This window comes from Gadus morhua, chromosome 7, assembly GCF_902167405.1.
Source record: "Gadus morhua chromosome 7, gadMor3.0, whole genome shotgun sequence".
Taxonomy (NCBI): Eukaryota; Metazoa; Chordata; class Actinopteri; order Gadiformes; family Gadidae; genus Gadus; species Gadus morhua.
In genome coordinates, this window is record NC_044054.1 from 3,224,516 (window position 1) to 3,248,995 (window position 24,480).

At 41.9% G+C, this 24,480-nt stretch overlaps 1 protein-coding gene across 1 annotated transcript; it reads right to left on the reverse strand.

Moving 5' to 3' along the window:
• Window positions 1-14,364: 14,364 nt before the first annotated feature.
• LOC115547633 (uncharacterized) lies at window positions 14,365-18,180 on the reverse strand. The gene is made up of 4 exons (XM_030362002.1): window positions 16,412-18,180; window positions 15,656-15,811; window positions 15,197-15,291; window positions 14,365-14,825 (listed from the first exon to the last, which is right to left on the reverse strand). The coding sequence occupies exons 1-4, from the start codon at window positions 17,426-17,428 to the stop codon at window positions 14,771-14,773; spliced, it is 1,323 nt and encodes a 440-aa protein (XP_030217862.1). The 5' UTR covers window positions 17,429-18,180; the 3' UTR covers window positions 14,365-14,770.
• Window positions 18,181-24,480: the final 6,300 nt, after the last annotated feature.

Here is a 24,480-nt window from a genome sequence, read left to right on the forward strand (position 1 = left end):
AGTGTAATAAACTACAACACTAACAAAGTGATAAAATGTTACACTTTAAGAGTTCCTCAGGAACACCAAGCCGGAATCATTTACTCCAGCTTATTGTTATTTCTTTCCCTAAATTTAACTCCAAGTGTTATTTTTAAACACCAGTTTATTGTTACCTTTCCTTTATTATCAACACCAAAAGTGTTATTTTTAAACACCAGTTTATAGTTATTTCCTTTGATATCAACTCCAAAAGTGTTATATTTCACCCCGTGTCAAATTGACAATATAGGTGTTGTTTTTACTTTATATTATGCTACAAAATGTTAGTTGGTCTTTTCCATATGAACCTGAACAAAAATACTTACTAGAAATGCATTATATTAGACTTTTTTTATCTGACAAAATCGCACCATGACTCATCTTACAAAATTCAGCAGCAACGCCATCTTACAAAATGCAGCAGTCAGGTACAATATAAAACAATGCGTCACAGCCATAGGACATCTGCAGGTCGAAAGGCTTGTGATGCTGCAAATCATCTCGATTTACAATGTACATATGGTCAATTTCTTCAACTTGAAAGGCATGGAGATGCTCAACATACACAGAATTTAACTCAATAAGAACAAAATGTATAGCCTCTTTTTTTAGGATTATTAAAACAATTTTACAAAAAAATGCCATTTCTTCCTCAACATCTACACACACAGCAGATCCTATGTGATAGTCAATGCCGTCGCATTTCACCCATGCAGTAGAAGATACAGTAGAGGACCTATCGAGTTGAAAATATTCACAGACCAGCTCTTCTTCATCTAATTCACTTAACATTTGGGTTTTTACTGGTCCTGATTCAATACCTCTAACCGTGAACGCCTCCCAATGATAGGCAATAGCTAACTGATGTTTTAATGCTAAAGACTTTGTCACATTTTTTAAGTTTTTAATGCTAGATTTGAAAAATCTGTGCTTCGCTTCATATCTCATGGTCCAGACATGAAGTAAAGGACCGATTTTTCTAATAACAGAGGGATAATGGATCATTAAATGATGTTTGGGAATAAGATTGTGTGTGGGGTAAATTTGTTTGAATAACGTATGATGTTTGGCAATAAGAGACCTCAAGTAGACAGTCATTCCCTCAGAGATGTTAGGTGAGAAGACTATGTACACAATATCAAGTAGAAGCAACAGTAGATTCCAATGATTATCATTTTCTGGAACAACATTGGCAAAGATGAGTGGAATATTTTTTTAAAAGACACATTGTTTGACTGGCATTAAGACCAAGCCCATTCCCATGAATATTGATCTTTGTTGGCCTGTTCTTAAGGTCCAAGTATCCATAGCTATAACCATAAATTCTCAATAATATGTGTTCACTGGATAGGAAATTCTTTGCCAGGTAGTCAAACAGTAGCTTAACCTCATATTGTGCCACACCTTCAAGGAGGTCATGCATTATATCAACGACAACATTATCTACAACACTGAAATACCGTAACTCATTAAGAATGCTTTTGCGTTTGATGCCATAACATGAACCATCACCAGTATTCTCAAGATGTGTGTAGTGCTGTCCATTCAGTTCTATAGATCGCAAAATGACTCTAGGATCATGTTCACAAAATACACTCTGAGCTGTGGCCTTGTCTGTAACACAAAACCTACAATAATAGGTGGCACTAAAAGACTCCACATACCCAAGGATACCATTTAAACCCAAATGATCACCTGTAATCTGTGATATTGTGCCATAGAGGCGCTCTTTTGTGAAAGACACTTCCATCCCATAAACCTCAAGTTTTTTCACATCATCTATAAAAGGCTTGAGTATTTTGTCTAAGCCGTACTTCTTAGCATCTTGTGAGTGGAACAAAGACATTAGATGTATATTCATCAAAGATGAATTGAGATGGAGGTGGAAGATTTCGGAGTGTAAAATATAAACATCCAAGCTTATGCAACCCCGCCTTAGAACCTATAGGGTTAGCCGTTTCAAAATCGTCATAATAAACCTGAATCTGTAGGGCATGAGGGCAGGACGAGAACAGCTGATTGCTCTTAAAATAAGAGCCATCACAGAAGTCAGAATATAGATCACTGAAATTAGAAGATGGAATATGGCTGCATATCATTTTGTTTTTGAAAATAAACTCTAGCGTTTTAAACAAAGGCACATAGATGAAAGTGTCGTTAACTGGTACCTGTTCGTAATTTCCAGAAATTCTGTTTATCTTAGAATCGTATCTTACTCCTAAATGCACCTCTACAGGTTGTACAACTCCCCATTTGGAATAAAAATATTTTTTCCATTTGCTATCGGTGTTGAGATCAGCAAAAGGGTTCTCCAAATTTTCTAACACTTCCTCTACTGCACTTCTACTCGGGTTACCCTCTGGCACGACCTCTAAGACCTGACGCTTTATTGAAGTGTGGATATCATTTAAACATTCCTCCATACTTTCTACAACTGACAAAATAACAGTATTTGCCACACCACTACCCTGCAACTTCGCAATAACAGAAGCACACATATGTTTTGAATCTAAAGAACATTCCCTTTCATTGATTAAGTCAGGATTCATGTCAGAAGTTTGGACAGAGGGGGCACATCCATCTGAAGGCAGAGCCGGCGTACCTAAAGATGTGCTAGGTTGGGGTTCATCTGTCAAACCTGGTTCAGTCACATTAATGTTGCAGTGTACACGTTTCAGGTGTTTACGGAAACCAGAGTAACTTCTAAATTCTAAGCAACAACCATCCTGAGCACATATTAAATTTAACTTTTTGCCAGGATACAACCCATGTAACAGTTTAAGGTGTTGAACCAAGGCCCCACTAGAGCCAAGTAGTGTCCTACAAATGTAACACCTATACATCATGCAGCAACTTTGCCCGCAACTCTTTTAGTTTCGGACTCTCTTTGGTTGATCCCACATCAATGTTGTAGATCGTTGTCTGGATAAACGTGTACATACTGCGAAGAGACTCATCGTAATTCAAACTGAAGACAAAATGGACCTTGAAAAGTTCATCGAATGCTGCAAGAGATGTGTTTCCCTGGCATGGGATGAGCTTCTTATCCATGGCGATGTAGAAGGCGCTGATGGCTCGTTTGGTGGTTCCAGAGGCAAGCAGATACGGCTGTTGACGTTCATCAGAATCCAAATGTTCATCCAGACTCTGGCATGACTGAAGGGAACATGGAAGAAAGGACAATAATAAGTATTCAAGTCTAAATCAAACCACAATTCAAAGCAGTTTTTGTACCGGAATTACAAACCTTGTGAAAAACGACCAGGTGGTCAATGACATCCCTTGCACTGATCTTGTGACCCCTTTTCCTCCCAGCTGGCTGAGGTGACAGGATGTGTAACAGGAGGAGTAAAGTGGACATATCGCTGTCCCAACCTGGTTTGGGGAAGTTATATATAAAAATCCAGAATAAGGGATGATAATGAGATGGTGTTTTATAAGTAATTAGGCCGTGAGCTACGGGGGCCTTATCGTGCAACCCCTTCCACAAAAAACAACTTTTTTTTTTTTTTTAAATAAAGGTCTGACCCTGCTGAACATGAATTATAGATTTACATTGAAAATCAATGCGTTACAATACATTGTAGGAACATGACATAGGTGGAAGGTGTGACATCTGTCTTTGCATGTTTATTCACATCTAGAGGACATGAGCTTGGAAAATGGTATGGTTTGAGTGGTTTAAAAGTTGGTGTATACATATATATCCATTTACAAACTCTTTAGCATCTATAACTCCACCCTTAACACTGCCATTTAACGCATTCACTTATTGGCATGCTTAAACCAATGAACATTTACCTGGGTGGTAAGCTGCAGATGACTCCACTTGTTCCCCTCTGGCAGATTGTAAAAGGCGTTGCAATAACGGGGTCTGTACCAGGGCAGCGGCTTCTTTTATCAACTTTGGCTTGTATGAGGGCCACTTTTCCAGAAGTCTGGCTGCTGTTTCTGCTCCGAAGAGAAGGCTGAAGTCTTGAAGAACCTGGAAGATAACACAAATGACAATTGAGAATAAGGCAGTCGAAGCAGAATACTTCACTTGTAGCATTTACAGACTTACCAATCCTTTTGTGTCCAAAAGTCTTGGGAACATGGACAGGACTGATGCCGAGGTTTCAGGATTGTGGATGAGCCCCTGCCAGAAATGGAAGGTTTCTTGCATCTTCTGGAAGATGGTGTCACGCTCGTTGGTATGAGTCATCAAGGAAATGGCCTCTTTGCATTTTTTCTGTTATTTTTTCTGTTTTTCTGTTATTTGCTCATCCTGAAGCTGATCTTCTTGACTGTTGTCCCTGACGAGTGTTGGACCACCTCCCATCACAACAGCAGCCTTAGATTAGATGAGATTCAACTTTATTGTCAGTAGCAGAGTACAGGTACAGAACCAATGAAATACAGTTAAAAATGAAATGCAGTTACCTTAGGGGAACTAGATGACTCGGGATGAAATTTGGTCTTCCGTTGAATAGTCTTGAGTCTCCAAGCCAGGAAGCCTGATCCACTTTGGGTATCATAGAAATGCTCCTAACAAAAACACAATTCTCTGTTATCTATGTCCCTACAATGAATGACCAGAGTACTCTGGAAGAGAGAAAATTACACCTTCTCTCACATCACCCCTGCACAATGCTATATTCTTCCATGAACTAATATTTACAATTAATTGCCTCCCCGTTCCCCGTTTGTTGGCGGGGGGGGGGCACGCATACTCTGGCGACGCATTCTCCGGTTCCGATCGTCGGGGGGGGGGGGGGGGGGGGGGGGGCCACCGGCCCACATGTGGACCCCAAAATATTAAATAGAACTTACATAGCCTTTCTTTGACATTGGATCTTGCAGGGAAGGGAACAAAGTGACGATGCCAAGTGCATATTTCTCCTTAGTCAGTCGTTGTGGAATTCTCCTAATATGAACAAATAAAAATACAATATTACATGCTTTTTTTGTACTACATAAAATGGAAGAACCATGATTAACAAATAAGTTTAGGACTATCATACCCCTCTTTTTCTGTCATGTGTGCTGCTAAAATGTTCACCATCTGCCGTCTGGAACTGTCACATATTTTCCCAGTGTCCTCGTACTCCTTCAGGACTGTTGCACCACCAGGCTTCTCCAGCAGAACATTCTTCACCAACTGAAATCATCGCGAAGACACGCATCACTAGAAAATAGTCGTAACATTCAACAACAAAGTGAAAACTGTACATTGAGTAATGTCCTGCTTATTCTTTTTACAAAAAACATTCTGTGGTGCACACATCCAGGTGTTGGACAAAAAAGTAAAAGTAAAGCAAAAATGTGAATATCCGACACATTTAAGCCTGTCCAGTATATGAATATTTGCAGACTCACATCTTTCGCTGTAACACACTGCAACATCTCTGCCCCCAAGCATGCCCTTTTGCTTTGGCTAAGTTCGACCTCACTACCCTGACTACTCAACAGGGAAAGTGTATCCGTGAGGCTACCTGAAGACTCACTGGCAGGCGACTCTAGCAAAGGGGGGGGGGGGGGGGGGGGGGGGGGGAGGGGGAGAAACACTTTCAAGTACACTTTAACCATGAATACCACAATTCCTCACTAGCAACATCTCTGCATTGCAACTCCATGCAAGTTGGTGTTTTAGCGTGCGTACGAACATACTTCACTATATGTAACATACCTCCTTCAGAATCTCCTTCAAGAACAGGAACAGGGTTTTTTTCTTCAGTCGCTTGTTTTGGGCTTGTTTTCAGCGTCCCGGTTGCTTATTTTCTGTGAGAGTTGGCAACACTGCTCACATTGCTTCTACCCAAACGGTCCTGAAGCACTGAGAGGTAGCGCAAGCACATTTTACTTTGTAGCCCTAGATGTGGTCTGGATTTCCAGGCTACCCACACAGCACAATTAGACAAGTTAAGTTCAAGCTAATATCAGCACCTTCAGACAACCACCTCTTCACATTAACCTTGCCTATCTCGTTAGCACTTACCTTCAGTTATGAACATTTCCAAACATGGCTCAGATATCTTTACATATTTCTTCAAGTTGAAGTACTTCACCTTGATAATCATCGTCACTGCGTCACCGTGTCAGGGTGACGTTACCTGATGATGAGAAATGCAAGTTTTAAAATGTCACTAATTTCAACATGGGCTAGAATTCTAGCTAACTGGAAACAATGTGCACTGATTTACAAGGGCAGCGTTCTACGCCCATCTCACGGCCGCTTAGTTTTACGCTGTTTCTAAAGCGTCTCGGCGCCAGGGTTGCCAGATTGGCCCAGATTTCCCGCTCAATCTGGCAATCCTAGCTGCAGCGCACTGCCCAATCTGGCAACCCTAGCTGCAGCGCGCTAGGGCGGGAAATCTGGCCCGATCTGGCAAGCCTCCCGCCGGGGCTTCGGGAGGCTGCGCTGGGCTCGCTGCTCCGGGAGTGTTGGTGGTTGTGCTTGTTCTAATAAAGAAACATTCAGACATTCCGACGGTGGCGGTGTGAACTGATACACCTGTTACGCTCACGTCTCTCCATGTCACCTAAAAAAAAAAAAAAATTCTTCTGTGTTTTTTTTTTTGTCTTCTGTGCTTCGGTCTTTATTCATTCATTGCGCCGCCGGGTTCTCCCGACTCTCTGGTACTTCTACAACAAGTAAAGACTCACAGTGGAAGTTATCTCGGCTATGGTGTTGAAGGAATTGGTGGAAAGGTATTCAACGCTCTGTTCCGACCTCTCGGTCGTATGCGGACTCCTCCGGCTGGACTCGTCCGCATACGACGAGAGGTCGGAACAACAGAGCGTCGGAGTAATAACATGTGGACTTCGCCCCTTCCTCCTCCATGTAACGGTTCAGTCTCTGGACTTTAGAGAGTCAAAGCCAACGTTCCTTTCCCCCAGTTCCTTCTCCAACACGGCCGAGATAACCCCACACCGTGGTGGTGTGGGGTTATCTCGGCCATGATGGACATGTGTGGAAGTACCAGAGAGTCGAGAACCCGACGGCGCAGTCCTTAAGATTCATATCATTGAATATCCCGAATTTACTACTTTACAACCTCGTTGATGAGCAACATTTAGAAAAACATGTACTTTTAATTCAGCCTCGACTTAACTTTACGTTTGACTTCGAGCGGGAAAGGTCTCGTGGCATGGTAGGCCTACATTGTTCAAACCTAGCGTTTTATAAAAAGCAAAATCACATTTATACATCGGAAAAAGCAACAGACAAATACTGGTTCTTTATCGATCGACGTTTTTCAAACATAGACTCAATAAACATAACTTACTTACCACAGAACTATGGACCACGTCGTGCTCACGCATCAGTTTCAGGCGAAGTAATGGCGGACTTCTTGGCGGAAGATTCAGGTGGATGTAAAATACCCCGGATGGAACTCCCAACACCGAATAGGTGTTGATTGACACTAACGCTGCCAATCAACGATGACGTTTAATTGAAGCTACACCATAGTGTAGATAGTACAACAGTTATCACTGCGACGTCGTTAATTTGTCAAAACGCCAGAAATATAACACCCATGAATTTGCTGTGTGACAGCAGCGAGGATGACTCGCTTTGCCACGGGCCGAAACAGTTCGGAGCGACCACAGCCAGAGCGAACACAGCGGGGCAGAGGAGTGTCAGGAAGTCTTTGGTGTACACATCAGTACAGCCTATTTGCACTACTGTTTAGTGGCAATGCAGTGTTTTATTCTATGCCTTTTTATTTTTGTATATTATTTCAATTAATACAATATATTTATTCATGAAATCAAGATCTGGTCTTCAAATCTTTTTTCCAAATATAGGTCGTCTTACAATGGGGTTTGTGTTTATATTCGGACCAATACGGTACAGCGGGCGCTCACATGACGTTAAGCATTTCCTGGTGCATAATGTGACGCTTCAGAACCTAAAATCCCGTTTCTCCCCGTTGACACGACAACACATAACCGGCGTTTTCAGAAATCTCCACTTTGGCCAGAGTTTTTAGAAATGATCGTTTTCTGTGATAAGACAGGGCCTCGGACAGGGGGTGTTGCAGCACCCCCAGCACCCCTACTTCCCGCGGTACTGGGTGCAACTTACAGCTGAATGTAGTGCCATGTTGTTAAACGAAAACCTACGCTAGCCTGGCTCGCTCTCGCGCATCTCTGTTCGCGCTCGTGCATGATTGCGCGTCCAGGTACTTGGAATGGGTGGAGTCAGAGTCAGCGTTGAAGGAGAGGGGGTAGGACCATTTGAGTTGTGTATTTTCAAAATCTGCTGGCGTTTCGCAAATCGCGTACCCAACCTTTAACGGTCTGCAACGCAAGTGGGAAGCGCAAAGCGCAAGTAGCTTTGTGGGCGGTTCTACGGCGCTATCGCTATTTTACAGGCGGATAAATGACGCTTGCGCCGCGGCACAAGTGTCAAAAGGGTTGGTCTGAAGCAGCCTAATTACCCGTAGGTGTGGTTTGGGCGTTACGTGCAACAAACCAATGAGAGTGCCAGCTCCCATCCCCTTTAAGAGCCACGAGCGCATTTGAATCGGACGAGTTGATATTTTGACAGCGCGTCTGCAGTCTCCGATGAGACAGATGCACATGAATTTCAAACTGCAAATGGCTTAGTTTATTGCCAAATAATATGGCCTAATTCACACATGGAATAAGGGGGTTTCTTCCACAACTTCAGAAATACTGAGTCCTCAAATAAATTTCGGCAAAGAAAACGTATGATAGGCTATATGATATGCGGTAACTGTGGTTCTATTTAATGATATACGCAATACATTATAAACATTGTTTCTTATCAGTATTGTATGCTATCCTAATATGCATGTGTCCCCGCGGTAATAGACATTGCCATTGATTGTATTATGCGTTACGTGTTTAGTTTGCCCAAGTGAAGGAGTTCAAGTACCTCGGGGTCTTGTTCGCGAGTGAGGGAACTATGGAGCGTGAGATTGGCCGGAGAATCGGAGCAGCGGGGGCGGTATTGCGTTCGCTTTACCGCACCGTTGTTACGAAAAGAGAGCTGAGCCGCAAGGCAAAGCTCTCAATCTACCGGTCGATCTTCGTTCCTATCCTAACCTATGGTCATGAGGGTTGGGTGATGACCGAAAGGACGAGATCGCGGGTACAAGCGGCCGAGATGAGTTTTCTCAGAAGGGTGGCTGGCGTCTCCCTTAGGGATAGGGTGAGAAGCTCAGCCATCCGTGAGGAACTCGGATTAGAGCCGCTGCTCCTTTACTTAGAAAGGAGTAAGCTGAGGTGGTTCGGGCATCTGGTAACGATGCCCACTGGGCGCCTCCCTTGGGAGGTGTTTCAGGCACGTCCAGTGGGGAGGAGACCTCGGGGAAGACCCAGAACTAGGTGGAGAGATTATATCTCAACACTGGCCTGGGAACGACTCGGGATCCCCCCGTCAGAGCTGGTCAATGTGGCCCGGGAAAGGGAAGTTTGGGGCCCCCTGCTTGAGCTGCTCCCCCCGCGACCCGACCCCGGATAAGCGAACGAAGATGAGATGATGATGAGAGTGTTTAGTTTGCGTGTGTTTAAACAGAGCACACACGCGCGCCCGCATTCATTCATTCTTTTTAACACTCACTCGCGGTAAAACAATGTTTTTCACGATCAAATAGGCCTACTCATCAATCCTAAAATGTATGGGCATGTAGGCCTACACGATGTCTGTGTCAAGAAAATATGTGTTTGCTGTACGGTGTTTGCAGATGCATTGATTTAAAAGTACAACTTATTACCGCTGCATCAGCTGTTCTTTCACAAATAATTTACGAAGAATGTGCGGCTAGGTAGATGAGAGAAGCAAAGTGTATGCGCGAGGTGCACAAGCAATCCGTATGCATCGCATGCGCATGTATGCATGCGCCCTTAAAATAGCATCTGAACAACGCGCCACTGACTTTAAACCAGGTATTTCCTGGTCAGTAGCGCAATGGTATTCAGAGACGGCAAAATACCGTCTCCTCCTTCCGCCGAACCGCCCCTTGGGGCGCATGATCAATCCCTAATTTACCGGCGAGTGGCGCTGGTGGGAAAAGAACGCTCTGCGCCAGTTGTAAACTAGCAACGACGCATGCGCCAGTGACTAAGTCACTTGCGCCGGATGCAAGATAGGGCCCTCAGACCGTTAAAATAGGGCCCGGCGTGTCCTTTTATTGAAGAGCCAGTTGATGTCGAGGCGCAGATACTTGGATGTTTTATCATTCCCTGATGAGTAGCTACCTGTTTGAGCGTTTCCGTTTCTCTGCATCATCAATCATTTATATAAACAATATTCTCAGCCCTCACATCGCTCACATGACACATCGTGGACACGCTCAGTTCCGAGCAAATTCTTTGTATTGCACTTCGTTTTTTTGCCAACGGCAGTTTTTTGTATAACGTCGGTGATGCAGAGCATGTGTCCAAGGAAACTGTCTGTCGGGCTGTCCGAAATGTGACACTTGCACTGAAACGGCTACTATGCACGTTTGTAGTGTTCCCAAGTCACAGACCAACCAGACTTCTCAAAGAAGAGTTCCACAGAATTGCAGGTATCAGTCTAAGCAGTAATTCATTCATGTCATAAAGCTTTGAGACTTGAAGCACTAATCAGTCAATTTGATATATTTTAGGGTTTCCAGGTGTGATTGGCTGCATAGATGGCACTCACATTCCTATCATAGCTCCTTCAATAAATGAAGGAGATTATGTGAATAGGAAATCTGTCCACAGCATTAATGTACAGGTAGGCCTAAATAGTAGCCTTTAACATTCCAAATGAAATATGCTTCACTATATAACTAATTACTGTTCTCCACTGTGAAGATCATATGTGACGCAGCCCACATGATAAATAATGTGGAAGCGAAGTGGCCTGGGTCTGTGTATGAGTCACAAATGTTTCGTGAGTCTACACTGAGTGCCAGATTTGCCCGTGGTGAGTTTATATATATAGTTTATGTATCCAGTATATAGTTATATCCTATGATCAATATTTTGTTTCCTCCTATTACAACTGAAACAATAAAGTGTATCTTGTATTATCATAGGAGAGTTTGATGGTTATCTATTTGGAGACAGAGGGTACCCCAGCCAGCGCTATCTGCTGACCCCTTACCCTGACCCTGACCCTTGCCCACAGCAACACTACAACTTGGCTCACTGCAGGACACGAGCCAGAGTGGAGATGACCATCGGCATACTCAAGGCCCGGTTCCAGTGCCTTCGTAGGCTCAGGGTCACCCCGGAAAGGGCTTGTGACATTATAGTGGCATGTTTGGTTCTCCACAACATTGCCACTATTAGAGGAGAACAATGTCCTACTCTTTCCCCCAATGATCCAGATAATAATCCTGACCCCCCTGCTGATGCACGAGATGGAAGAGCTGTTAGAGACATGATATGCTTCAATCATTTCCAACTGACTCTGCCTTTTTTCTGATGGCTATAATGGTGGTCAAATTTTAAGATAACCAGAAAACACAAATTTGGAGACTTGTATGTATAAAAGGCATTTAGGTGTTGCTTTCATATAGACAATTTTAAATACTGGCAGTGTTGGGATTTTTCTTTGTTTAGCACATTTCCCTAATTACTTAAATATATCTATCACATGTTGAATGCAGCCACTAAATGCTGTTTAATGAGGGCAGGCTAAACAACATCACAATTGCTTGTACTTAAATTATACCTTATCTGTTTGAACTACATTTTTGTATTTCATTTTTAGTTGCAGCCAAGTCCGTTTGGGGCCTGTTGGGTTGCACCTGTGCGCACAAACACACATATGGAATATAATTGTTGAATAAGTGGAATATTCAAGAGAAAACATTTTCTTTTTCTCAAATACTCTGACTCGGTCAGCTATTTTTTTCCACGCGAGCTCCCGCTTTTTGGCTGCTGCCATAGTATTGCTTTTTAGTAAAAAGATATGCTCGCTTTCTGCATATGCAGTCATTAAGATTTGCAACTCCGCTGGGGAGAAGTAGGAGGATCGAGGCTTGTTAGTACTTGTTGCCATGGTGAATCATGTTATCTGTGTTCCATTGATGAGGGCTTTTTATATCCTCATGCACGAGCTTCACTCAGAGTTACCTTGACTCAGAGTTGATTGAACTAAGCGTTATCACCTGTTCTGAAGCCGAAAATTCAGAGTTTTACAGCTCAGAGTTGGTCAACCTAGAGTTAAGGTTTTAACATAGAGTTTGTTGAACCTGCTTTCTGAAACAGGCCCCTGGTCGGACCAGGTTTTGCGCAGGTTAAGTTTGAAACATACCCCGGTTTTGGGTATTCCAACCGGCGTTCACCGCAGATTTCATGTGTTCACAATGGCATGCCCTTTTGATGAGAGAACTGCTGATATCAGAGCGCAAATTATACGTGCAATCCACCGGGAGCGATTGATCAGACCACGGCTCGACATCTTGACATATTGGATGACTTTTTGCTGGAGTGGAGAGATAGATTCTCGTGCAAATCTTTAATATATTTAAATAGCCTTACATAGCCAACTCTACCAATCGAGGACCTGGCCTCAGTTCACTCCAGACTATTTGCGTAGCCCTCCGTTTTTTTCAAATGGTAGTTTTATCTAGGCTATAATGCTGGAGATGCTGAGAACATCACAGTCGTTTCAGATGACCCATCCAAGATTTGTATCGGCCTCCTATCATACAAAGAGCAATATTGTCTGAGTACTATGCCGAGAGGCATTTACAACATAAAGTATAAAATAGTCCTGACGGACTTGCATCCACTGGAGAATGTTCGATCGTAGCCGGCGGCTTCATTACAAGCACGGATCCATCTTGATCTGTGAAGTTGATGAATTGTCACTTTTAGGTTTTCTACCCAGTTACCAAAAAAAGAAACATTTGGAATAGTATGCGCTGTGGCAAGCACACGGTTTGCATGTGTTACTTCGAAGGCAAAAAAAATCTAAGATACAAGAAAACACAAAAACCTACATTCAACCAGTGGGGTATGGACCATGACTCTCTGAGGAGGTAGGTACCTCCAGGTACCCCCTCCATGCCAGGGCGCCCTGAATTTATGTTTATTAACAGCTCCTCCACCGGGGACAAGACAATTTGAGGGCCGACAATTTGAATTTGATTGGCTTAAAAAAATGGCTTATTTAAATTTATACCAATACGATGGTGGGAAAAGCTTACCAGTTTGTATGTTTTTTATACTTCATTTTTATACTTGATCCTCTGACCGCTTGGAAGCAATCGGAGTACATATTGTTTTAGAAGAAAGGGGTTATGTGGTAGGATCTTTAAGAATGCTTAACTGGGATATTTATATATTCATGGCTCAAATATTAAGGATCATGCTTTTGATGTGTAACTAACGCATTTACGCGGTCAGCGATCCGCTGCCAGGCTTTGGTTCTCCGGGTTCCAGAGGTTTTAGCGTTCCCTTTTCTTGTGATAATGTCCTTCTCCTCGTCATAGCTCTCCAGGAGAACCTGGAGTTCCATTTCATTGAAATAAGCGGCCCGTTTCGCCATATCGTTCAGGGTTTCCATGATCCATACATCACGTCTTTTTAAGTTTGGCGTGGACGCGCACAACCCTGTGTTAACCAACCCCGAGTTGATTGAACTACACTCTAAAAAATGTAACTATGCTCTACTCAATTTAATCTGTGTAACATTTTTACACTTAAAATATTGAGTACATTTGAAATCTGTGAAATCATTTAGATTTACCTTATGGATTAAGTAAATGTACTTATAAAATATTAGCAGATCTGAACAACTACATTGAGTACCATGAAATAAAAAAATTGAGTTGATATAATTAAAGTTTTAAGTCTATGCAATAGTAACCCTAAGTTCAAACCACTCAAAACAATGAGTAGATATAAATAAAATGTTAGGTAGATGCAACTGAAAATTTGACAATTTAACAAAACAAATCTGCTACATTTACTTAATTTTTTTAACATAATGTAATTCATACTGGACTATCAAATATCAGAATAAATATGTTACATTAACTTATTTTTTAAGTATTTACTCTTTAATCTATATGAGTACTTCAAGTCAATATATGAAACAAAATAATAAACAAAGCAATTCTGCACACATCAACATTTTTAAGTAAACATTTATTTGTCTGTTTTGACAATTATAAATCATCAAGTTTAAATCCAAACTCAATTAGCTGAATGTAATTATAGTTATTGTATAACATGGTAGACATTTATTAATTCTTGGTTCATTCAGCGTGATGCTCACATGAACACTGTCACATGCTCACTGGCGAGAATAAACCATGTTAAAAGAAACTAGATAATATACCATGAGTTGTAATGCCAGTTGAGATTTCCAGGTTGATATTTCACATTAAAGTTCCACATCAGAAAACAAGAACAGTCCAACATGCAATTTCACTATGAATGGAAACCTTAAGTCTTATGTAAACATTAAGACAACAGTACATCAGCTAAACTTCAGACTTGCCAATGAAAAAATCCCTCACTAAGAGAGCATCTTGCTGAACAGTAGCCAGTCGCTACATACAGAGGTAATTCTTTAGTCTCTGGACCTTGTTGGAAAGGTTTCCAGAATCCAGCTCCAGCAGTACTTTCTGGAATACCTCAAAACTATGTTTGAGGTTCTTGGGGTATTGCAGATCTAACACGTACATCAGTCCCAAGAGATAGCAGCAGGCCCTGCTAACATCTCCAAGACTGCTGAGGACAGTGTTGCCCTCAATGATAATCCCAACATCCAATGACCCATCTTGTTTCCGCAGCAGGTAAATCTTCATGACCTCTTCTGCCAACTCCTCTTGAACACTGGCAGATCCATCAGCAGCATCCTGCAGACATTGTAAAGATAACTTGAGTTTAGAACTCACTCTCAACCTGCATGTCGCAAGACAAATACCACCTACCAACATAAGAGCATAGCAGGACATGAAGTGGACAAACTAAACAATACTACTGTGGTGGTCCCAAATTTGATTTTGATCTCACAGACAAAATAACTATTTAATGCTTCCATATAATTAATTTCTCTCTCCAAACAAAATTGACTCGTACAGTATCTGATGTCCACAGCTGGTTTACACTATGAAAGCTGCTTCTTCTTTGTGTGCGGTAAGGAAAAAACAAACGTACTGCAGGAACTCTATGGTCACCCATGATTACGTTGTTAAAAATCATGAAAACAATTAAGTATTATACTAACCTCAAAGTCCTTGAACAAGGCACTGGCATCTTCTCCCAAATGATTGATGAGACATGGGATGACAACCTCACGGTCTGTTGAATGGGGATTCCACTCTGCAGAACAGAAAGCCTCAAAATGTTAATACAATGCAAAACTACACATTCAAGCAGAGGCAAACTTGACTTGAGTCAAAGCTTTCAATAGAATTTACGTTAGAAAAATTGAACTGGAGTTGGAGTGTAGTGATGTAAGAATAAACCAAAACGTGTAAAATGGTGTGCAGAGGATGTGAGAGTTTGAGGGACAGAAAACTAAGGAAGAAAAAGCAAGAACTGTTAAGGAAGGCTTGAGGATAGGAGAAGGCATAAGAGAGAGTCGGTGGGGATAAAGATAAGTTATCTGATTAGGATATGAATATGTAATTATTGATGGTAATTAGCTTAAAGGAGAGAAACGTGAATGAGACAGGTTTAATACCTTAAGTAGAACACACATTTGTGCCCGATGTCTCTCTCCTGCAGCACCTTTCTTCGTTTGAAACAAGGACAGCAGTTTAGGTGTATAGAAGTCCAACATTGCCATGAATTTTGGCTCAAGATTCAGTGGGGTGATCCTCTGAAACTCTGCGCTAACCTGAAAGAGAGATGAGAAAAGAAAAAAAAGAACTGGTGACTCATCTGTTGTCATTCAGCAAACACGTAAGTCCATACTGAGATGAATAGGATGCAAGACTGTTCCATTATCATTTTTAATAGGATGTACAGTCACCAACCACTTGATTAGGTACACCTGTGCAATCTAATGCAATCAAATACAACAGCTCTGCCACACATACATTTTCAGTTTTTGTTGAGATTGTCAAAAAGGTGGTTATTATACTTTGTTTATCATTGAGGACATTGTGGATAATGTTTATTGGAGTGCATTATATTGAGCGGTGTCCTTATACTTTTGTCCATCCATTAACATACGTTGAGGGGGACAAAATATTAGGAACACTTTTCAATTTATTGCACTCCAGCACCACCCACTACAACCTCAATAATAAACAAAGTATAATAATCACTTATCTGACAATGTCAACAAAAACTGAAAATGTATATTTGGCAGAGCTGTTGTATTTGATTGCATTAGATGACACAGGTCTAACTAATGAGTGTGTAACTGTGAAACATGCAGGTTCAGTCCACAATATGTGTTGACCACTCTGTAACAACAATTCCAATTACTCACTTGCGAGACATCAAACAAGGCGGGCCATCTGTCCTTGATGTCACTGATGCTCATCTGTAGGGTGACAACCTCATGTCTCCTATGTGCAAAAGTTCTGCACATCAAGTCCTTGACGACTGTGCTCTCTCTCTTCTTTGATTCAGTGATTAGTTGGTTTCGGTCCAGCTCTTGTTGTTCCTTACTGTCTCCCGCAGGATAGTGTGGGAGAAACACCACTTCTCCTTTCCGTGCTTTCTTTATATTCTTTGCAGCAGACCTGTCATCCGGGTGCTTGTTCTTAAGTGAGTTGCAGACAACCTCAGGAAATCCAAGGCTTCGGAGCTTCGACCTGTAATTTCCCATCTTGTATTTAAGACTGTACATCCATCCAAGCCAGCCATTACGACTGCCTAGCTCTGTCAGGCATGGATGCTTTCTGACTAAAGCCTCTGCCACCTCACCTATCTGAAGGCCTGTGGGGTAGGGTGTGTAGCTGTACATGTAGTCAGCTAATTTTTCCATGATTTCAGATCGGATCCGAGAATTGTTCAGCACAGTACGATCTTTGACAAACTCTTCATTGGCATTCATCAGTACTGTCTCTGTTGCCACAGAGAAAAGTGAAATGATGATTTGATTTGGCCATGTTGTCATCTGAGGGCTTCTACGTGGGGATAGGATGTCTTGTGAAGACACTGATGAGGCATCTGTCTGGGAATCTGGCGTTGCATCAGTAGCAGAGCTTAAACTGTCATTCATTATATCTGTCTGGTTTTCAGTCAAAGCAGTCAATGTAAGAACTACCGATGGAATCATCACCACTTTGATTGTCCCCTTGTGTTTAATCTGGTTGGTAGAATGCAGAGTGAAGTAATCACCAAAGTCCTCATCCAGGTAATGCAGGGTAAAATCCTCAATGAGTCCAAATGTCTCTTTTACTGTCTCATGTAACTGTTCTACAGTGCTGGGTATTCCTGAGGACAGTGTAAGCTTCTCACTCCGGTGTTCTATAATAACCTTCAATGCAACGAAATCCATCTTGACAGAAAGAGAAAGAAATTACTCTGAAGGAAGGAAGCAAGGTGTTAGACATTAAAGAGTCAAACTCAGCACCTAACACTGGCAAATAATGTGACGTTTCAATGTCACCATGACTTTTCCTTCCACAAAATATGCTGTCAAGGGATATGTGTCCCCAAGTTCACTCTGCTGTACCAGGGTCATTTTCCCAGAGTGGTCTAACATAATTGCCCTAAAATGTTCATCATACCAGCTGTTAAGCATTTTCACAATGAAACTGACACTGCCATCGACAATAACAATCTGTGAAATCATAACAAAATCAGATATACCACCAGTTGACCCATAAGGCAAAACCATCCCAGCAGCATATTTAGTTCCATGGAGTATGGCCACATTGGTCAAATTCACAGAGGTTTGTGTTGGATAAACTGCCTTGAAAGACTGCTGTATTCCTGTATCAAGTATGTCTAATGGAAGAGATGATATTTTTGTGACACACACTGCAGGTTTCAAAGCATTTCCTTGTGAAATGTATGCCATCATCATTTGGTGCTTTGAGGCAAGTGACATCAATACATTTCTGAAGCTCTTTGTGTGTCTAATAATTTGCTTAAAGAAGCTATGTTTAGCCTCAAATCGCATAGTCCAGAGGATAACCAAAGGACCATACCCTCTTATCAAATCAGGATAATGCTCCAAAAAATGGTGCTTTGGAATCAATTTTTGATCTGGGAAAACTTCCAACAGCCTGTGACGATGTTCAGATATCAGCGTGTCTAGGTAGCAAATACTTTCCTCAGTATTATTGGGGGCTACTACAAGCTCAGTTATATCTTTTAAAATCATAAGAACGTGCCATGCTGGATCATTCAGTGGTACAGTTGCACCAATAATAAATGATAATAATCTTAACAATGTCCAGTTTTCACTGGCGTTCCCACCAATACTTTTACGAGAGGCAAAATACACTGGGATAGGTCCGGGGTGATCCGTTTTATCAGTAAATTTGTATGGAAATTGTGTGATGGACTTGTTAAGTTCTGTCAAGGTGAAGTACTTCTTGTGGATGCACACATTAAGACACAGTGCCAGTTCCAAAGGAATTATACCTTCAAAAAGGTCATGTAGAAGGTCTGGTGGGTACCCGGTTACAAAATGGAAATAACTTAATTTCTCTGTGATGGGACAACTTTTCTTCACACCACAACAGTGTACCAAAGCAGGATTTATCTTTACAGACTGAACATGTAAATCATAGTTCTCTTTTGTTCTTAATGGAAAAGCTCCTGAATGTACTTCTTTTTGCTGATAGTCAGAACGGTCGCCAATACAAAACCTACAGATATAATGTCCACTAAAGTTTTCTACAAGTCCACTTAAAGAATGCGCACCAAGATTGTCTGCTGAAACGCAAAAAACAGTACCTCTGATATTTTTGCCAACCTGAGGCAAAAAAACTCCTTCCCTCTCCAATGTTATGAGATCCTTCTAAAGAGACTCAAGAACAGTTTCATAGCCAAAACTTTTTATATGATTTGCTTTACAAAGGAGAGCTAAATGAATTGATGTTAACTGTGATCTCAGTTCAGGTGGTGTATTGGCTAGTGCCCAGTAAACTGCTGTGACTTTATGTTTTTTCCGTGAAGTTCCAAGGGGATTGCAGATTTCAAAATCATCTGCATACAGTATAAGGGAAATACTGAACTCCATTATGATAAACAACATTAGCATGAAATTCATTTAGCTTGAAATATTTACCATCACGGAAGGATGCAAACTGTGAGTCGTCTGAAGTAGTCTGTTTAGTCAATAACCTGTTTACAATGTCTTCATTTTTCAACAATTGCAGTAAGGATTGAAGAACAGGCACATATTGAAAGCTAAAATTCTTCTCTGGATCCGAAATATACTCTACTGGCTCAATTACACTGAAGTTGTCCTTATAATACTTTACCCTCTTAAATTTAGAAGAAAAGGGACCATCAGGACCCAAGGCTGCAGTAAAAGGATTGGAGTGATAGAGTTTGTCTACTAATTCACTAACAATAGCTTCATCAACAGCACAGTTATTCTTTGTAAAAATATCACTCACTAACTTTGGAATGTACTGAGTGGATGATTCGCAGATAAACTGAAGCTGTTCCACTAAGTCATCAACACATTTGCCAGAGACATTATAGATGCTTTCCAATTTTAACAAGAGAGAACCGACATTTTTCACAATTTCACCTTTAGTGTCCCTTTCACAAGCCAACTCTAAGGTGGTATCACTATCCACATGACAATATGATTCCAACACTGGAAAGTCAATTTCGTTCTCAGTAGCAACAGGATGCTCTGCGATCACATCAGTCTTAAAGTTTTTCAATGAATGGGACTTGTGTTTTCTACTTCTGTGTGTTGCATAAGTCCCATATATGTTTGTCTTGAAATCACATCCGTTAAAAGCACATTCTATGGTTTCATGTCTTTTCAAGTGGGAATTAATATGCTGAAAATAGTCTTTTGTACTAGGATAAAATGAGTTGCAAATTTGACATCTGAAAGATTGCACACCTTCACACTCTTCAGTTTCCTGTGAATTGTGGGATCTAGACAAGTGTGTACGCAGGCCACCCCAAGTCTTGAAGGAGCAAGGACAGCTTAAATGAAGACAGGGTACAGAATAGCCACGACCAAAAGTACCGTGCTTGACGCGATAATGCTTGATGAGCTCCCCTCATGAAGAATCCTCAAATGTGCAGAGTTTGCATTGCCATCTCATGAGGCACACCTTAATGAGATGGCAATGCAATCTCATTAAGGTGAAAATCCTAATGAGTTTAATATTAATTAGCATTAATACAAATTAATATTAATACAAATTCTTATAACAATTACAATTATTATAATTATTTACATTTACATTTAGGGCATTTAGCAGACGCTTTTATCAAAGGGACTTACAATAAGTACATTTGTCATAAGAAGTGAAACAATATATCGCTGTCGGTACAGTAAAGATGTTCATAGCACCAAGTGCAAGTTCCAACAATCGCCAGGCTAACCCATTCCCTGTGTATAGCAGTGATTGCAGCTACTACAGATGCTTCACAATTAAGTACTATGAATATGTGCAATGTAGATTAAGTGCGTACAAAAGTGTGTACATTAAGTGCCAGGACGTACAACATACAATGGTAGCCGGAAGGGACTGGATGGCATTATAATTTTACTATAAGAATGAATTATTATTGTTTTTATTATTATTATTATTATTATTATTAATAATAGTAATATCAATAATAATATTAGAATTTTTACTTATATTGTTATTTTTATTTTAATCAGGATGATATGATTCAGACTCACTGAACTGCAGGGAGATTAAGAGACTCAGCAGTCCGAATATATATAATAATATATAATATCAGCAAGACAATGTTGCAGGACTTTAGTGCTGTTCAGGAATAGGACACACACACACACACACACACACACACACACACACACACACACACACACACACACACACAGACACACACACACACACACACACACACGCACACCACAAAAACACACACAGTTATGTACACAGGGATATATTCATACTGCATGGCTGTCATTCACAGTCCAGACAGTGTTCCTACGGTCTGCAGAATTCCTCCCCATCTAGAAGAAACATCAGAAGTACTGTAGCTCTCGTGTTGAATTATGAACACACTTAAGCAGAACAACTGGTCTCCAGCATACCTGTTATTATTCCCTGATTATTGACATGTACACACATACAGTTACACAGTAATACATTCATACACACAGTTATACAGTAATACATAAACATAATGCATGAAAATATTTATTTGAGTGGTTTATTTCTTTTAAATGCTCTAAAAAGGTCACCTACCAAATCTTCTGTGGCTGGTCTTCCTCGGGTCCAAAGACATGTCCTCAGGTTCCATAGTGAGTACAGGGTCCGGTTCAGAGACAGTGTCCATGCCTCATCTCTGACAGCTTCCATGACTTCTGCTCTCAGCCTTCAGCCCTGCTATATTAGCTGGAAAAACGGTGTCACATGTTTTAATTCTGACCAATCATTGGCTTGCAATGATTGGTCAATACAAACACACAAAAAAATTTAAGTTGTTCAGTGCCTGTCGTTGCTGGACTCTAATTGACATCATTTATTAATTAATCTATTTCACAGCAGCAACTACAGCCCACTGTAGTTGCCAGCTAAAGCTGCTAGCACACCGCCGCGCGGCAGCCGCCCTGATAACCTCCTCGCTGCCGGAGGGTTCACGCTGCGGTGGGAAAGGGCCAGGCGTTCTACTAGCGGCTGCTACTGCTGCCGCTGACGGGCGGCTGGCGCCGAAAGTTTCAGCGCAGGAAAAGATGAGCGGTAGGGCAAAATCTGTGCGTGTTCACGTGGGCGGCAACCGCTTCCTGGTCCAACAGCCTCGGTTGCAACCGCCTCCCCTCTGCCGCCCATCCCTCATAAAATGAATGGAGGCGGCGAGTTGCCGCGCATCGGAGTGAAAGCTGCTTAACAGAGCAAGGTGTCCAAACTAGGGGGGATTGAGGACATTTGTTCGGGTTTGCAGGTCAGGTCAAGGACAGGTAAACAAACCACTGTCTGGACCAGAGCTCTACTGGTAACAAACCACTGTCTGGACCAGAGCTCTACTGGTCACAAACCACTGTCTGGACCAGAGCTCTACTGGTAACAAACCACTGTCTGGACCAGAGCTCTACTGGTAACAAACCACTGTCTGGACCAGAGCTCTACTGGTCACAAACCACTGTCTGGACCAGAGCTCTACTGGTAACAAACCACTGTCTGGACCAGAGCTCTACTTGTAACAAACCACTGTCTGGACCAGAGCTCTACTGGTAACAAACCACTGTCTGGACCAGAGCTATACTGGTAACAAACCACTGTCTGGACCAGAGCTCTACTGGTAGCAAACCACTGTCTGGACCAGAGCTCTACTGGTAACAAACCACTGTCTGGACCTGAGTTCTGACTTGACTTATAGGTTAAAGTTGACTAGTTGATGCTATAGTTAGAGTCAAACACTGCCTGTTGTATGAATGGATTCCACGATCACAGACAGTGCTATTGTTGTCGATTGTTTGAAGACATAGTGATTGTCTCAGTAGAAGTGCTGGTCATTATGCTCATGCATGTCACCTCTTTATGTTAACCCATATGTGTGGTATGGGGATTTGTTTTATTTGATTAGGCATGGCTCATCTCACACATGTAGCAAATGTCGCATATTATGTCTCTTGTAAATCAGTTGAATTAATAAGTTAATTAATCACTGAGTACCTCACTGATCTAAATTTGATATACCTGCAATGTTTGAGATGTAAATTATTGCCACCTATTTGAATTCCATTCAAATAGGTGAGTACAAGTCCATGCACACACACACACACACACACACACACACACACACACACACACACACACACACACACACACACACACACACACACACACACACACACACATATACAAATATATCACTGTACTAGACACAAAATTGTATTTTCCACTAGCTAGTGGTGGTCACTAGCCTACATTGTAGTGACACTAGTAAAGACAACACAGCTTTATGTTACGGCGAAACATGGAGGCACTGCAGCTCTCGACAATGCGTTACTTTACGCTACGGCCACACCAAACGCGTTACTCGCGTCGGATAACGCGAGTAACGCCCCGTGCCCACTACCTCCGTCCGTTGCGTGATCCCCATTGACTTTAATGGGGACGGACGCGCAATGCATTGTGGATCCGTCCGTTCCGTTGGAGCCTTCGGCTCAGTCAAGAAGTTGAAAAATGCCTCTGCAAAGACTACTCCCCCATCAGTCAGCCACGCCTTCCCACGTCCGTTGACTGAAGGAGGAAGTGGGCACGGGGCGTAACCCGCCTAACCTGACGCTTGATCATTGTGTGATGGTTCAACCCAGTCGCCAAGAAAAAACGTTGACGGTGTACGTTTCCATGAACACTGGATACATAGCATTTCAACGTAAAAAATAGCGTGTTATACCTACAGTATCCACGTGTGCCGCTGTGGAGGCGGGTTTCGGGGTTTGGGTTTCACGGCTTTCGCGGCAAATTGTGGACACGATTGTTTAGGGGGGAGGGGGGAGACTGTTGTTGACCGGGGAGGGGGGGGGGGGGGGGGAAGACACGTTTGTTGAGGGGGGGGGGGGGGACACACGATTGTAGGGGGGGGGGGGGGGGGGGGGGGACACGTTAGTTGAAGGGGGGGGGGGGGACACGTTTGTTGAGGGGGGGGGGAGACACGTTTGTAGGGGGGGGGCCCGCTCGACAACGAGAGTTGGTTTTTATTGAACGCTCGACAACGAGAGTTGGTTTTTATTGAACGAGACTTCAACACGGAACAGCTGCACGAAACGATGGTCACGTCACTCTCGGTGACGGTGTCGACAATAATGAACACACGAACAATGTTAATAGAACAACACACAACCACATAACATCCCGAACCCATTAACCCCACTTAATCCTAACAACAAAACAAGTTAACAAAAGCCCCATTTGTCAACTGAGAACCCCAATTCCCAGAATCCCCCGCGGCTCCGGAACACGGCGTAGCTTATATTAATCTTTATTATCTGAATGGGAAATGCAATATTTTAGGACAGATACACCATTAAACGCGTTTCTAATGACATTTCTAGCGAGAAATGTAACTTTTTCCTTACATAATCTTCAGTCAGTGAATGTGTATGATCTTTATTAATCTTTATTATCTGAATGGGAAATGAAATATTTTAGGACCGATTCACCGTTAAACGTGTTTCTAATAACATTTCTAGCGAGAAATATACTTTTTACTTGCATAATCTTCAGTCAGTGATTGTGTCTGATCTTTAGTTTTATAGTTATTAGTAGGGCTGGGTATCACTAGGTACCCCACGATACGATACTATCACGATATTTTACCCACGATAACGATAATATCACGATACAGCGATTCTGCGATTATCGATATATTGCAAGAAATTTCACCCACGATACATCACGATATCTGTGTCACTGAAGAAAT

Coding starts and splice junctions, on each gene's coding strand:
- LOC115547633 (XM_030362002.1), bottom strand. CDS start 17,428: ATGGATTTCGTTGCATTGAAGGTTATTATAGAACACCGGAGTGAGAAG. Junction 15,292..15,655: donor AAATGTGTGTTCTACTTAAG/GTATTAAACCTG, acceptor TCTGTTCTGCAG/AGTGGAATCCCCATTCAACA. Junction 14,826..15,196: donor CCTTGTTCAAGGACTTTGAG/GTTAGTATAATA, acceptor CAATGTCTGCAG/GATGCTGCTGATGGATCTGC.